Source organism: Aethina tumida, chromosome 1 (genome assembly GCF_024364675.1).
Source record: "Aethina tumida isolate Nest 87 chromosome 1, icAetTumi1.1, whole genome shotgun sequence".
Lineage (NCBI taxonomy): Eukaryota > Metazoa > Arthropoda > Insecta > Coleoptera > Nitidulidae > Aethina > Aethina tumida.
In genome coordinates this window covers 15,086,138-15,100,941 of record NC_065435.1, presented here as the reverse complement: position 1 = coordinate 15,100,941, position 14,804 = coordinate 15,086,138, and the positions used below count along the sequence as shown (strand labels likewise).

Sequence of the window (14,804 nt, the reverse complement as noted above, 5' to 3'; positions counted from 1 at the left end):
CTGTCATCAGAAGAAGGTTGCATGAAACTGCTCCTGTAGCTAAAAAACGATTTCGATACGTATAGGACTGACAAATTCACACTGGAAAAGGCTAGCCTCAAAATTTGAAGGTACTTGCTACTGCTCTTAGAGAAGAATGGTGAGCTGTGAATCAAGAATTTAATCCTTTACTAATTTTGAGTATGCCAAGATGGGTGGAACTTATTCGTACAGCAAGAGGAATGGAATTATTGGATTTTTTTAATTTTAATTATTAATTTCGTAATAAATATTTGTTTTATTACTGGTGTAAAAGTTTTTAATGTATGGAAGAGGTTATATTCTTTATTAAAACTTATTTTAACAATATATTCTTTACATCCAGGCTTCGTGCAGACGTTGGAATCACTATACATCTGTCTGTCATCAGAAGAGGGTTGCATGAAACTGCTCCTGGAGCTAAAAGACGATTTGGACACGTATAGGACAGACAAATTTACACTGGTAAGAATAGCCTCACAATTTGAAGGTACTTGCTAATGCTCTTAGAGAAGAATGGTGAGCTGTGAATCAAGAATTTATTCCTTCACTAATTTTGAGTATGCCAAAAGGAACGGAATTATTAGATTTTTTTAATTTTAATTATTAGTTTCCCAATAAATATTTGTTTTATTACTGGTGTAAAAGTTTTTAATGTATGGAAGAGATTATATTGTTTATTAAAACTTATTTTAACAATATATTTGTTTCAACAAATTGTCAATGATATAATCTAACCTGATTTTTAAAATAATTCAAATTATCCACTTCAAGAGAGGCACAAGGTAGTTTAAAGGTGCTTTTACTTTGATGAGGAGTTGATTATTACTTACCTATAATTTTTTATTTAAATAATTTTATTGAAGAAAATATAACAAATTAAAATGGATCAAAACTTGTCTTACCTTTACCTTTGAAATGAAAACCATGAAAGCAATAAGTTACATTCCATTTATGGATCGGAATTTTGGTACAGATTTATCAGGCATAGTAGCAGCAGATATTAGAAATTCAGACAACTTTACAACGAACATTCATCAAGGGCAAATATACATTAAATCTAACTGTCGAACATTCAGGTTCCGCTTGGCAGCAATCAAGGCAGGAAAGACCAAACACAGCCGACTATTAGAATGCATCACAGCTATCAGTTCTATACATTCGATAAGGATTTCTGCTGAATTGATGTATTCATCGGTTTCCTTGTTAACTTTAGAAAATTCCGTTATTGCTTTAAAATGGAATATCGAGTTTTGTTTTTACGATGTGATGTGGCGGGAACCATTTAGATAGATAACAAAGTCCCAAAGTAAATACAGATTAATAGCACCAACAAAATAAAAACTGAAGTGAACGCAAAGAATTGTTTATGAGTAAATCCGGAATCGGTGCGGATAGTTTGAAAACCCTTATTTGTAGCGGCCATAAGAATATCAAACAGAGTTAGAATACCTACTTTGCTTGTTTTAAATCTGAACCTTTCAGTTTTGAAGTTGCGGATCGTGTGGTAAAATAGTTTGAAAACAAATTTCGTAGCAAATTCATGTTGGACATAGTTCAAAGTGATAACGTTCGATTATGCTAACTAACCTAGGATAAACAGTGAGTTAGGATGCCGGATGCACAAGTCATGCGGCAAAGATGCACGAATGCACATTGAACAGAAACTAGCACGCACATTGCACGGTTTGTGCCTAAAACAGATACTTACGTGATAGGAATGTGTATGCGTTAATCCACTCCGAGATAAATCCAACCACTCTAGACCTTTTCCCTGTATCCGATCCGGCGTAAATTGTTATAGTACAGTTCGGATCTCGTCTACGCTCTCTATCTGGCTGCATCTCTTTTGTTTTTTCCCGCAAAACGGGCCCGTTGCGATAAACGCTCTTAGTTCGATATCGGGGATTGTCGTAAGATGCTGTAACCAAATTTCCACATGACAATACCCACCATTCCCAATTCAATACACCGTCCGCTCCTCTATATGCTGACTGACCAAAAAATTTATCAATTACCATGTCGCTCAAATCTTTCACACTAGGGTCTACTCTATATTTCCTTCATTTTTTTCCTTTTTCTTCCATTGTTTTTTAGTATTTTCTATTCGACATTTAATGTATTTATTAAAAGAGAAAAGTCACAAATATTGTTGGTTGATTAAACTTCTGGTTATTGTAACAAACAAACGAACATTTCCACTGTTTTAATTACATCGTTGAAACTTTATTTTTCATTTATTAACGAATCCCTTCTTGTAAAAATTAGCCAAACTTATTTTGCATCATTTATTTTGTTGTTTTTGTTTTAAATCTTATTATAATGGGCAAATATGAATAATATATCCAGAAAAATTTGGTATTATGAGAAATATATATATATATATATATATATATATATATATATTGAAATTTAAATTTGGAGGTTGTGTTTTATTTAAGGAGACTTCATAGAGAAAAATATTTACATTTTCTTCATTATTGGATGACCACCTATTTTAGAAACATTTCGTATAAAATGAACCAAATGAATAAAATTATGGAGGCGATTAAATATTCTAAAAGTATTTTAATAAACTTATTAAAAATGAAGGAACATCCTGAGGGGTCACATCAAATTAATATCTAGTTTTTCATTTTATTTCAATTCAGTTCGAAGAATTATAAAATAGTAATTTTACTTTATTAACTCTTAACAGACAAATTAGGTATAAGGTCTTTTAATTACACCGTTGGAACGTAATTTTTCATTTATTAATGAAAATTTTATTGCAATATTTATTTGGTTGAGTTATGCACTTTTCCGCTTTTTATTTTGTAATATAATACGACTAAAAGTAAAAACTTTTGTCTCTTTTATGTTGTAAATTAAAAATGAGTAAATATGATTTGCATTTCAACGAGCATAAATTATGTTCTAAGATGAAATTATACTTATAATTTCTTTTTATTCCCTATTTTTGTTGTGTTTTATTAATCTTTAAGTTGTATAAAATGTTATTAATTTTTCTCCATTTTAAAAGAAATTCTCAACAGACGTTTTGAATGCTATTTACATTAAATATTTATTAATATATACGTTTTTAAATGCTCTGAACTATTTTAAAAAGCTTATCAAGAATTAATGAAGAAAATCTATGTAGTAAGGATGCACTTTATGCTTTATGCTAAACTAATATTAAAAAAAATTATTGATTATTTTTTATTTTTTAATCGCCTTTCATTCACCATTTCGTGATTTAAAAACTGATTTGAGTGAAATATTCAGCTATTTTATTTAATTTTTTTTGTTGGCAAAAGCCAACGTAGCCCAAAAATATCGAGATAATATGTGCTGATTTCTTTATTTTAAATGAAGGTCACAATAGAATTTACCTTTGAAATGTCATATAAAATTAAGTTTAGAAAATATAATATAGTTTTGATTTTTAGTTAAGATATCTCTGGTAAATTTTGAGACATAAATAATATTGTTTCCTATCAAATACTGAAATTTCATTTTAAACAAATTTAAACGGTTGTTAACTTTAAAATAGTCAAAAGAATGTCAAAAAATACTATTTCCCATACTTAATAATAGAAACTCGGAATTTGCCAGAATTTTCATTAAATTTTTTATATATATCCATTACATATTTTTGGATAACTTCATTTGTGTTCATTTCAAGTGAAAATTCAATTATGGTTTATATTTGAAATAAAATTTTAAAATATTATCTCGAAATTTTAAAGAATCATATATTTTTTTAAGGTTAGGTTAGTCTGTCGAAAGATTTTATCGTTTTCGTCAAAAAAAAAGTTGTAATTTTGCCAATATCAAAAAAAATTGCTATTTTTCCATAATTTATAGATGACCACATTAAATATCTTGAAATTCGCCAGAAATATTAAATTTTTTATATATTATATTACATATTTTTGGACAACTTGATTTTTTTGACATTTCAAGTGAAAATTTAATTATGGTTTCTATTTGAAATAAAAATTTTAATATATTATCTTGAAATTTTAAAGAAAGATATATATTTTTTAAAGGTTAGGTTAGTCTGTCGAAAGTTTTTATCGTTTTTGTCAAGAAAAAGTTGTAATTTTACCAATATAAAAAAAAAAAAATGCTATTTCCCATACTTTTATAGATGACCACATTAAATATCTTGAAAGTCGCCAGAAATATTAAATTTTTTATATATTATATTACATATTTTTGGACAACTTGATTTTTTTGATATTTCAAGTGAAAATTTAATTATGGTTTATATTTGAAATAAAAATTTTAATATATTATCTTGAAATTTTAAAGAAATATATATATTTTTTAAAGGTTAGGTTAGTCTGTCGAAAATTTTTATCGTTTTTGTCAAGAAAAAGTTGTAATTTTACCAATATCAAAAAAAAAAAAAATGCTATTTTCCATACTTTTATAGATGACCACATTAAATATCTTGAAAGTCGCCAGAAATATTAAATTTTTTATATATAATATTACATATTTTTGGACAACTTGATTTTTTTGACATTTCAAGTGAAAATTTAATTGTGGTTTATATTTGAAATAAAAATTTTAATATATTATCTTGAAATTTTAAAGAAACATATATTTTTTGAAGGTTAGGTTAGTCTGTAGAAAGTTTTTATCGGTTTTGTCAAAAAAAAATTAAAAGTAATTTTGTCAAAAGTCAGTTTTAGTGGATATTTTAGAGATATCAAATGAGTTTTTTGTCATCAACCAATTTTGGACACCGTACATTTTAATTTTTGTCCTGAATAGACCATATATTTATTGATTGTTTAAATATTAATATACGTTACTGAACTTAAATTCAGTGTGCCTTTATTTTCAATAAAATTGTAGACTTACCTTCAGCAGATGGACCCACATTGCGACATTATTCGAATCTAGTTTAGTAACAAGTAGCCTCTACAGTTGACGAGTGATCATAAAAAACATAATAAATCCATTTAAATAAATCCAGTGCTAGTAACGGAATTATTCAAAATTCAATAATATCAGCTGAAATCGTGAAATAAATCCATAGGTAATATTGGAATCGTTCAAAACGCAGTAATTCCAATTGAAATTTAACCGTAAAAGTTAGCGATATAAACAAAACGTGTCTGGTAAATTTTTAATAGTTCTGCCATTTGTACAAATGGATTTATTGGGTTTTACATCAGTTGACAACTGGTTGTTACTGAATCACTTGTTACTAAGACTGTTTGAAACACAAGCAAGCTTCAAGCATTTTGGTCATGCGCATACAGACGACATTCGTATTTTACATCTACACATAAACAAAATAAAAAGCTAGTAAAAATATTTTTATTACTATTATTTAAAAGTAAAAACAGCCGTTCCATGCGAGTACATAACAACGTATGCACGAGCGATAAATTTACATCGGCATTAATTTCAAAACAGCAAACAAACAACCCACAATGGTACATACCAAAATCAAGACCGTTGCTGCTGTGCGACGGATTCTTCGAATTGGCAAACGGATAATCCTTGGTAAAATTATCGCTCTTCCCCTCATTGTTTGGCGCCGGCGGCGACGCAGCCGATTCCCTCATAAACTCATTGCCAGCATCGTAAGTATCGAAATCGTCTTCGTCTTCCTGATCCTGATCCGTGTCCGCTTCATCCGGCTCTGATCTGGCCTCGTATTTTTCTTTTAACACCTTCCGCGGAACTGCGAATAGAGTAATGTGGTGAAGTAGCTGGTGGTTATCATAACTTCCAACTTACCGCAAGTGTAAACAACTTTTAAGTATTTCCGAGAGTTGTCTTTGCAGATCTCGCCGAAAGTGCTGCTGTCTGCTGTTAATTCGCAGCTACGTTGCCCGTGACATCGGTGCATTACAGTTTCGGTCGCGTAGCTAACCAAACAGGCTGTAACAGATAAAGCAAACGAGTAAGTTGGATGGATTTTTCCGGCATTCAATTAATTTTGAAGTTAACCGAAGGATATCGTTATGCAGTTATCGATGTCCAGGAAGAACATAAAGTTTAATAAATGCCGTTGCTTGATTGCAAGCAACCCAAAATGAAAGATGTAATTGAGCGTTCCGGTAAGAGTTAATTTAATGATAGTGGAACTAGAGGGAAATTTGAATAATAAAGAAGTAATAAACTCACTCTCCTCTGGTACGCCTTGAGGTTGCGGGCATTGAATAGATTCGTACTCCGTGCGGCCGTAACTCGCGCTGTACACCGCCACTCTTTGATTAGGGTTACACTTTAACTGGATTTTTTCGTTTTCGCAGGCTACTTTACTTCGGAACTCGTCTACGGAAAATTTATCCTATTAGTTCAGACATTATGGTTGTCAGCATACAGAAAATTGGTCTTCATTTATCTAGTTAACATAGTTTTTGTTGCACATGCACAGAATTGATCAGCATAATTATATTTCACAGCTGCCTTCTGTATAATTTATAATTTGCATCGTATCCCATTAATTATAGGAAGGTTTTCATAAATTAATAGAGAAAATGTAAATTTGTAAAGAAGTAAAATGAAGGAAGCATATTCATAGTTATGAATATAAATAATTGAAGGAGTAAGAAGCAGTTACTTCTTTGATTTTTACAAAACTGACATCTATCAAATTTTCAAAATTACCCTGTATTTTTAAAACTCCTTCCATAAAAATTAATGGAGAAAAGGTAACTAGTAAAGGAGTAAAATGAAGGATGTAACATTATTTTATCAACCCATAATGAATTAATAAACTAATCCAGGAAAAATTGTTTAAGGAGTTAACGTGGCATTTATTGAAGATGTACAGAATTGAACAGAATAATAAAATTTCACAAATGTCTTCTATACAATATATTGACAAAAAAATCGAATTACATAAGTATGTGTAAAAAAACGCATAAGAAGCAACCATTTTATTTCTACAAAATTTAAAACTCCATCAATTTTGAGGTCAAAAAATAATAAAAAAAATGTAATTAATTAGTAAAGGAGTAAAATGAAGAATGTGAATTTATTTTATCAGCCCAGAGAAAATCTGTAGATTAATATTGACTTAACTTCTTATTTATCACAGATTCATGTGCTATTCAGTCTTCAAAATTCTTCTATAAATTTCTTAATTAAAACCTAAATTACATAGTTATGAGTGAAGCAAGTTACCTCACTCTTTTTGTGTTGTAAAGAAGTAAAATGAAGGAAGCATATAATAAACTAATACATTTATACTAATACTATTTGGTTATCATAGTTATGAAGAAAAACAATTAAAGGGGTAAGAAGCAGTTACATCTTTGATTTCTGTAAAACTGAGATCTGCCATATTTTCAAAATTACCCTACTTTTTTAATACTCCTTCCATAAAAATTAATGAAGAAAAGATAAACAGTAAAGGGTAAAATGATGGATGTAACTTAATTTTATGAACCTATAACGGATTAATAAACTAATCCAGAAAAAATTGTAGATTAAGATTTATTTGGTCTTTATTTATCTAGCTAACGTGGGATTTATTGAAGATGCACAGTATTGTATAGAATAATAAAATTTCACCAATGTCTATACAATCTTTTGATAAAAAATCGAATTACATAGGTATGAGTAAAAAAATGGATAAGAAGCAACCATTTGATTTTTATAAAATTAAAGTCTTCATCAATTTTGAGGTCAAAAATTAATGAAAAAAATATAATTAATTAGTAAAGGAGTAATATGAAGCATATGACTTTATTTTATCAACCCAGAAAAATCTGTAGATTAACATTGACTTAACTTCTTATTTATCACACATTCATGTGCTATTCAGTCTTCAAAATTGTGTGAAATTTTCGAAGGGACAAGAAGCAAGTTTCCTCACTCCTTTTGTGTTGTACAGAAGTAAAATGAAGGAAGCATTAGTAAACAAACACATTTATAATGTATGCTATTTGATTATCATAGTTATGAATAAAAATAATTGAAGGGGTAAGAAGCAGTTACATCTTTGATTTCTACAAAACTGAGATGTACCAAATTTCCAAAATTACTCTACTCTTTCAATAATCCTTCCATAAAAATTAATGGAGAAAAAGTAACTAGTTAAGGAGTAAAATGAAGGATGCAACTTTATTTTTCACGACTGACTTCTATACAATCTGTTGACAAAAACATTGAATTACATAGGTATGAATAAAAAAATGGATAAGAAGTAACCATTTGATTTCTACAAAATTAAAGACTCCATCAATGTTGTGGTCAAAAATTAATGAAAAAAATATATTTAATTATTAAAGGAGTAATATGAAGGATATGACTTTATTTTATCAACTCAGAAAAAATCTGTAGATTAATATTGACTTAACTTACTGATCACAGATTCATGTGCTACTCAGTCTTCAAAATTGATCAGAATAATCAAATTTCAGTACTATCTTCTATAAATATCTTAATTAAAATCTAAATTACATAGCTATGTGTGAAATTTTCAAAGGGACAAGATGCAAATTACCTCACTCCTTTTGTGTTGTAAAGAAGTAAAATGAAGGAAGCATTTAGTAAACAAATACATTTATAATGTATGCTATTTTATTATCACAGTTATAAATAAAAATAATTTACATAAATAAATTACAAAGTTTCGAAGTGATAAGAAGCAAGTTACCTCACTCCTTTTGTGTTTGAATCAATTGATCAACCGACAATTTTCCATTAGCTGACTCCATAATAAAGTAACAACTGAAAAAACTTACATGGTCTGCATTTATACGCAACTTCCACATATTTCCTGACTCCCGGACAAGGATCCCCTCCGAATGTTTTTGGATTAGTTTGGAATTTGCACTGCCTTTTCTTCTGACATGCCTCAACGACCGTCTGCAACAGTGAATACTAGGTACCGTCAGTCAGATCAGCTGTCTGATAAACCCTTTATCGTTTCAGCAGCTAACCAGTCAAAAAGTAAAACAATAACATGTTTCTTTTTTTGTTTTCTGTTATTAGTTTCTGTATGTGAAGCGAATGCAAAAATAAACAACATACCTGCATGCTTAAATGTATTTTGTTAGTAAGTGTCGATTTGTGTAATCTTCTTTGGTGCATTATCCTTTAGAAAGCGTTTTGTGGTTGTCGTAGAATTGCCCAGATAATTTCAGGAATATGCATGAAATGTTTAGACAAGAAGTGCAGTTGTTCGAGTGAAACAATAATAAGAGTTTGCCGTTGAAGTTTCATGATATAAACTAAAATTTCATCAAACATTTCATGCAGTTGCCCTTGTTAGTAAGAGATATAATTAAAATGTTGGTTTAAGGGCATAACTTTAATATCGTAACATTACATGTGAACTTTGGCCCACGTTTAATTACACCCAGTAGGTAGCTTCACAGAAAAATCATAAGCATGTGTCTTCTGTTGCGTATCAAGCAAAAGAATAATTTTAAAAGAAGCCTACTAAACAACTTAGAAAACTTACTCTTCCCCATGTTCCTTGGGCTACTTCGTCCCATTTACTCTGTAAATAATCACTTGTGAAAAACCTGCCTCGGGCAAAACGTAAATAAAAACTACTCTATTTTAATACGAAACTAAGCACGAATCTCCAAAGATGATCACATCCTATATGGGTTAACATTGTTAATTTTAGTTTCTGTAAGTAAATTTCAATTAGTACATATACACGTATTATTGTTATATTTATTAATTGGGAATTAAATAATACAAACTGTCTTTTCACATATAAGGCACTTTGTATATTTCCATTTTAGAATTTAAAATTTGAATTAGCTATTAGATATTTGGATTGTTTTAATCATTAATAATTCATACACTTTTTTTAAATTTAAAATACAAAATATTATTTTAAACATTTCCTTTGTTTCAGATTGATTTGTCTATAAAAATTACATTCACTATTATACAGGGTGTTTCTGTAGATGAACAAAATTTTTGTACAAATAAAAAATCTATAAAAAAATTGAAAAGTGGACAACCAAAAATTGAGATTATATAAATGAGCTATGTTTTCATTTGAAGGGAGAAAAAATTGTTTCTTTATTGTACATATGATAGTAAATACAATTTTTTGTAAAGACCCTGTATGAGTGTACTACGCAGACTGAAAGTGATTGAAGATATTTTTACAGAGGACTAAAACTTTCTAAACAGTTAAAAATAAAGTTGTGGAGTCCTTCTTCGTTCGTTTTCATTTTTAACATCTTTCGTAGATAAAGCAGACGAAGACAATTCCTAATTAAATTTCAAAAAAGTGTTACAAATTATTAACAAACTTGGACATTCGTATTAAGCGCTGTTTCGCCAAATAACTGACCTGCAAGGTGTTCGACCACAAACAGGAGACGTTGTAGTTGTAGGACGTCTTCGGTATTGTCGAGGTTGTGGACTTGGGTTCGCAGGGATTCTTCGTCGGCGCCGATTTTCCATATTGTGCAATGTCGATGACGATGCTCGTTCCACGTGGACATTTCAATGTAACCACGTCATCATCGCATCCCGCCCTCTGATAAGTCCGGAGCGTTCCTGATAACAGAGCTGGTGCCATCAAGACGATTCCGAGAGCACCACCACCACCATGAAAAGGAACAGGAAGGAAAATGTGTTAGTTAACAGGCCACCACCAATTTGTTAAAATAAATATATAGACGTTATCAACAGGTCCAACACTAACACAATATATATAGTATATTCCTCCGAGTGCAGTTTAATTAATAGTCAAGTAATGGCAGTGTTATTTCACTGGCGGTTTCCGAGACCAATTAAAAAACTCCCTTGTAATTTAGTTGATCTACACTTTTAGTGCTTCCTAAGTTAATTATCTGAAGTATTTACAACTTAATAAAAACACCCTTTAGCCGTTGTCGAAACTTGTAAATGTGAAATAAAAAAAGTGGCTTAATCAAATATGGTAAATATTGCAGAATACTTTGTGTCGTTTTATTGAAAAATATGTGTGCTTTTTGGCTGATACGTTTTGTGTTTCATATTTTTTCCCTTTGGTGCAACAATATAATATCAGTTTCAACAATTTTACAAAACAACAATTAATATTCATTTTAAATTGTTGTATTTTAGGAAATTTATATTATTTGTGAAAAACAGAATTCAAATTTTGTTACATGTTACAGTATTAACAGTAGTAATTAAAAAGTTGTTTGTTTATTAATAATTATTTAAACTGCGAACATTGCTTTGGATTTTTATTGTTTTGTTGGCTTTGAGACTTTAAATTAAAGAGAATAAAAGATATATATAAGATTAACGTAATTAACTTTAAAACAAGTAAAGTATAATTCGAAACTTCAATTTTATAATTGTAATTAAACATTGTTATGTTAACTACTATTATTATTATTTGTCACGAAAATTCGTATGTTAATTTTAAAGTAAGTTTCAATTTTTCACAGTTTTCAGAAAAATCTGACATAATATATATATAATTAATTAAAAACTATTTTCCTGCTTAATTTAAAATGGTGTTGTAAATTAAAAATTAATATATTTATATTAATTGTTATGTACAATTAAATTTTCTTACTGACAAATTATTTACGTACAAAAGTAATGAATACAATATTATTAACATAAACAATAAAAACATTAAAATAACAGGCAATAAATAATGTAAGATGCCAAGGAAAGCTTTTATTTATTAATTTTTTATAAATTAAACGTGAAATAATTATTTATGTTGTAAATTAAAAATTAATATAAATAACAATTAAATTTTCTTACAAATTATTTACCTAAAAAAGTAATGAATACAATATTATTAACATAAACATAATGAAAGAAACCAAGGAAAGTTTTTATTTATTAAATTTTTATAAATTAAACGTGAAATAATTATTTATGTTCAAATGTGGCAACTCTTCGAGATTATTATTATCATTTGTCGTGGATATTCCCAAATTAATTTTAAAGCAAGTCAGTGTTATATAGGCTTTTTTGTAAACTGTAAATTCTGGAATTTTTTGGAATAAATTTGAGACTATACGTCTTTGACATAATGATAAAGGAGTTATAACCTTACTAATTATCAGTGACAATTTTTACAACATCCATGAGTTGAACCTTAAATTTAGCCCAGAGTAAACAAACACATAAACAATTTTAAGACCTTAAGATTTACCTTCGACGTAAACATGTCAAACTATAAATTTCATCACAGGAAGGAACTAATTCCAATTCACTGATTTTGTTTAATTTAAAAGTAAGACAACAAAATGAACAACTAAATAGATATTTTTTATAAATAGTTTTCCCTGAAGTAAGTATCAGCAGGGCACAAACATTAGTGTCTTAGTTTGAGGACGTTTAGTCTCATGAAATCGCAATGAATTTGTGTTTAGAGTCAAGGTCTTAAACAGCGTTAATGAATCCGGTTAATAGAGTAATTCGGGAACTACACGGTAGTTGTCCTTATTTAACTGAAACCGAATCCAGTTTTAATAGTCTATAATTAACTTTTGACAGATTAGGTTTAATGACAGTTTATTAGGATTTCGTTTTATTCCTTTCGTTTAGGCGGATTATTGCTTGGGATTTTGGTTGAAATTATGGCGTTATATTTCATAATTTCATAATTAGATATACAGAAAAACAAAGGACCACTTGGCGATAAGTGCTTTTCAAAGTTACTTATACTATTATAGTCGGGATTTGGACAAAAACACCACTAGTGGTGGTATAGTTAATATACCCATTATACTGTTTAAGCTAATGTGTTGCTGGTCATTAGGCCACCGTTGTGTTTTATTGTGACCAAAGTAAATAAAGGTTGCGGAAAGAACCTCTAAAGTGTCGCAAATGTTTGTTCTTTTGTAAGTCAGATTATATTTTCTAGAATAGCTTAATTTAGCAAGGAAGCTCCAGCATTGATTAAAATTATCATTTATAAAATTTTCAGCCCAGCATGAAGTTAAGACGTCTCAAATTAAATCTCAAATGTTAGTTAAACCACCCTTATCTTTGATTTGATTAAATTATATGGAATTTAAGGGGAAGAACTGAGATATGTCACGCTGGTATATTTATCGCACTTAAAATGATATACCGATTCCCGTCAAATCTTCGTCCTATCTCGGAGGCAAAATAGCAATTTCTTAAATAAATACTTCGCATTATCTGTTCCTAACACCTTAATTAAATCCAGCCTGGAGGGATATAATAACAAACAAGTTGTTACTAATTCGTACATACAAAAAATGTATGTAAGCCTCGGATAAATTTGAAACACAACAGAGAATGAAATCAAAATCTTATTTGTTAAAAGCATATTTGGTTGAAATTTAATAAGACCTTCATTGGCACAATATTACATAATAGTATAAGGGCTCTATGGTAAGTACCTGGCATTGACAAGAAAAATTTATTTGTACGTAAAATTCATTTTGTGTTTCAACATAAGCGTCATTCAGTTTCAGCATTTAATCTTTTGTCTTTGCTCCAATTTTATTCGTTTCATCATTAGAGCCAATTTTTCTTACTCAAAAATAGGAAATAATCGTTGGGTGTTAGGGCTTGTGAATATAGTGCCAATTCATTGAATTCTTGAAGTTGGACGACCAACGAGTTCCATCGAAAATGCTTGTAAGATATTTTTATTGAGCTGCTTATGATTGGTAATGAAGGTGCAGAGTCTCCGTGAGTTTGGCTCAAAGTTATTGAAGTTATTTTATGTAAATGACTGTCGATCACAAATTAACCTACAATGAAACAGATTTATCAAAATATTGTCACATGTGGTTTAGCCTTGGTCATTTTTGAAAGCTTACATCTTAAAATACAGGAGCTTTTTAGTGGTACTGAAATAACAATTTTAAATGTTTAACCTACTCCACTAAAAAATTACCAATAGACATAAAAGTTCATGTATGCTAAATTAAAACTAGCCCAAATTAACAAATTGAAATTTGTAATTATATGTACACAAAGTGGAACTTCATCAAACATGGTAATTTACGCTTTAAATATTTAAACAAATGTAACAACGAATAGATATTAATATTAACATTAACAAAGCAAAACGAATTAATGCAACCACTAAAAATATTATTAATTTTGGCAAACTATTTAATTCATGGAAATATAATATTAAACACCCACGTGGGGTTGAAAATGTTATATAAAAAAGTTGACAGCATGATGTACCCATAAGATACACTTTAAAAATGTACGGGCACCAACTAGAAGAAAACTTTTGAAATATACGATTGGTGCAGTTCCGAAACTTCTCCAAAACTTCAGGATTACATATGTTCTAATATAAAATTAAATGAGAAGTTACCCCTAAGTACGAAATCAATATGAAAAAAAAAAACACTTCAATGGGAATTTCGTTTGATAATGTTGGACCAATAACTCCACAATGACAAAGTTCGTCGAGAGTTTTACGACAAACAAATAGCCTCGACATATTAAATAAGTTAAATCCGTAATGAGGCCGAAAGCTATTATTAGATAGTTGGTTTGTCGTGATGGCAGCTGTGAAGTTGCACACCAACAAAGTTTTCGACGGCCATTATTTTTGAACAACCTTGTATATCCTCCGGAAGCTGCTTAATTAATTTAATATGTAGGGCATGTCGTGCTCAATGATATGCATAATCGGATGTCCACCAGGGCCAGTATCTCGAGACCATGAAGTACAAGTGTACATTAATTTACCTTATTACGGAGTAATTATTAAAAATATCAGTTAGGTTTTTAATAATTATGTCTTAGTTTAATAGAAAATGTATTTAAAAAACTATAATATGGGGTAAAAACGATTTAAACCAGGTGAAACTAGATGAATTATTAAAAAAAAACATTAA

The 14,804-nt window shown here is 29.4% G+C and overlaps 1 protein-coding gene across 7 annotated transcripts in view; it reads right to left on the bottom strand.

Annotated features, from left to right (window-relative positions):
* Window positions 1–14,804, bottom strand: part of LOC109605484 (protein eva-1 homolog C) — a 164,494-nt gene that overhangs the window by 1,782 nt on the left and 147,908 nt on the right. For 3 of the 7 annotated variants that reach the window (XM_049964403.1, XM_049964407.1, XM_049964424.1), the window contains 7 exons: window positions 10,301–10,521; window positions 9,446–9,484; window positions 8,724–8,862; window positions 6,154–6,303; window positions 5,764–5,907; window positions 5,465–5,707; window positions 1,730–1,939 (listed from right to left, as the gene is read on the bottom strand). In XM_049964403.1, the coding sequence (XP_049820360.1) occupies window positions 1,730–1,939; window positions 5,465–5,707; window positions 5,764–5,907; window positions 6,154–6,303; window positions 8,724–8,862; window positions 9,446–9,484; window positions 10,301–10,521 (1,146 nt within the window). The remainder of the gene's footprint in view (window positions 1–1,729; window positions 1,940–5,464; window positions 5,708–5,763; window positions 5,908–6,153; window positions 6,304–8,723; window positions 8,863–9,445; window positions 9,485–10,300; window positions 10,522–14,804) is intronic. The other 4 variants (XM_049964412.1, XM_049964429.1, XM_020022103.2 and 1 more) reach the window with 4 other exon arrangements.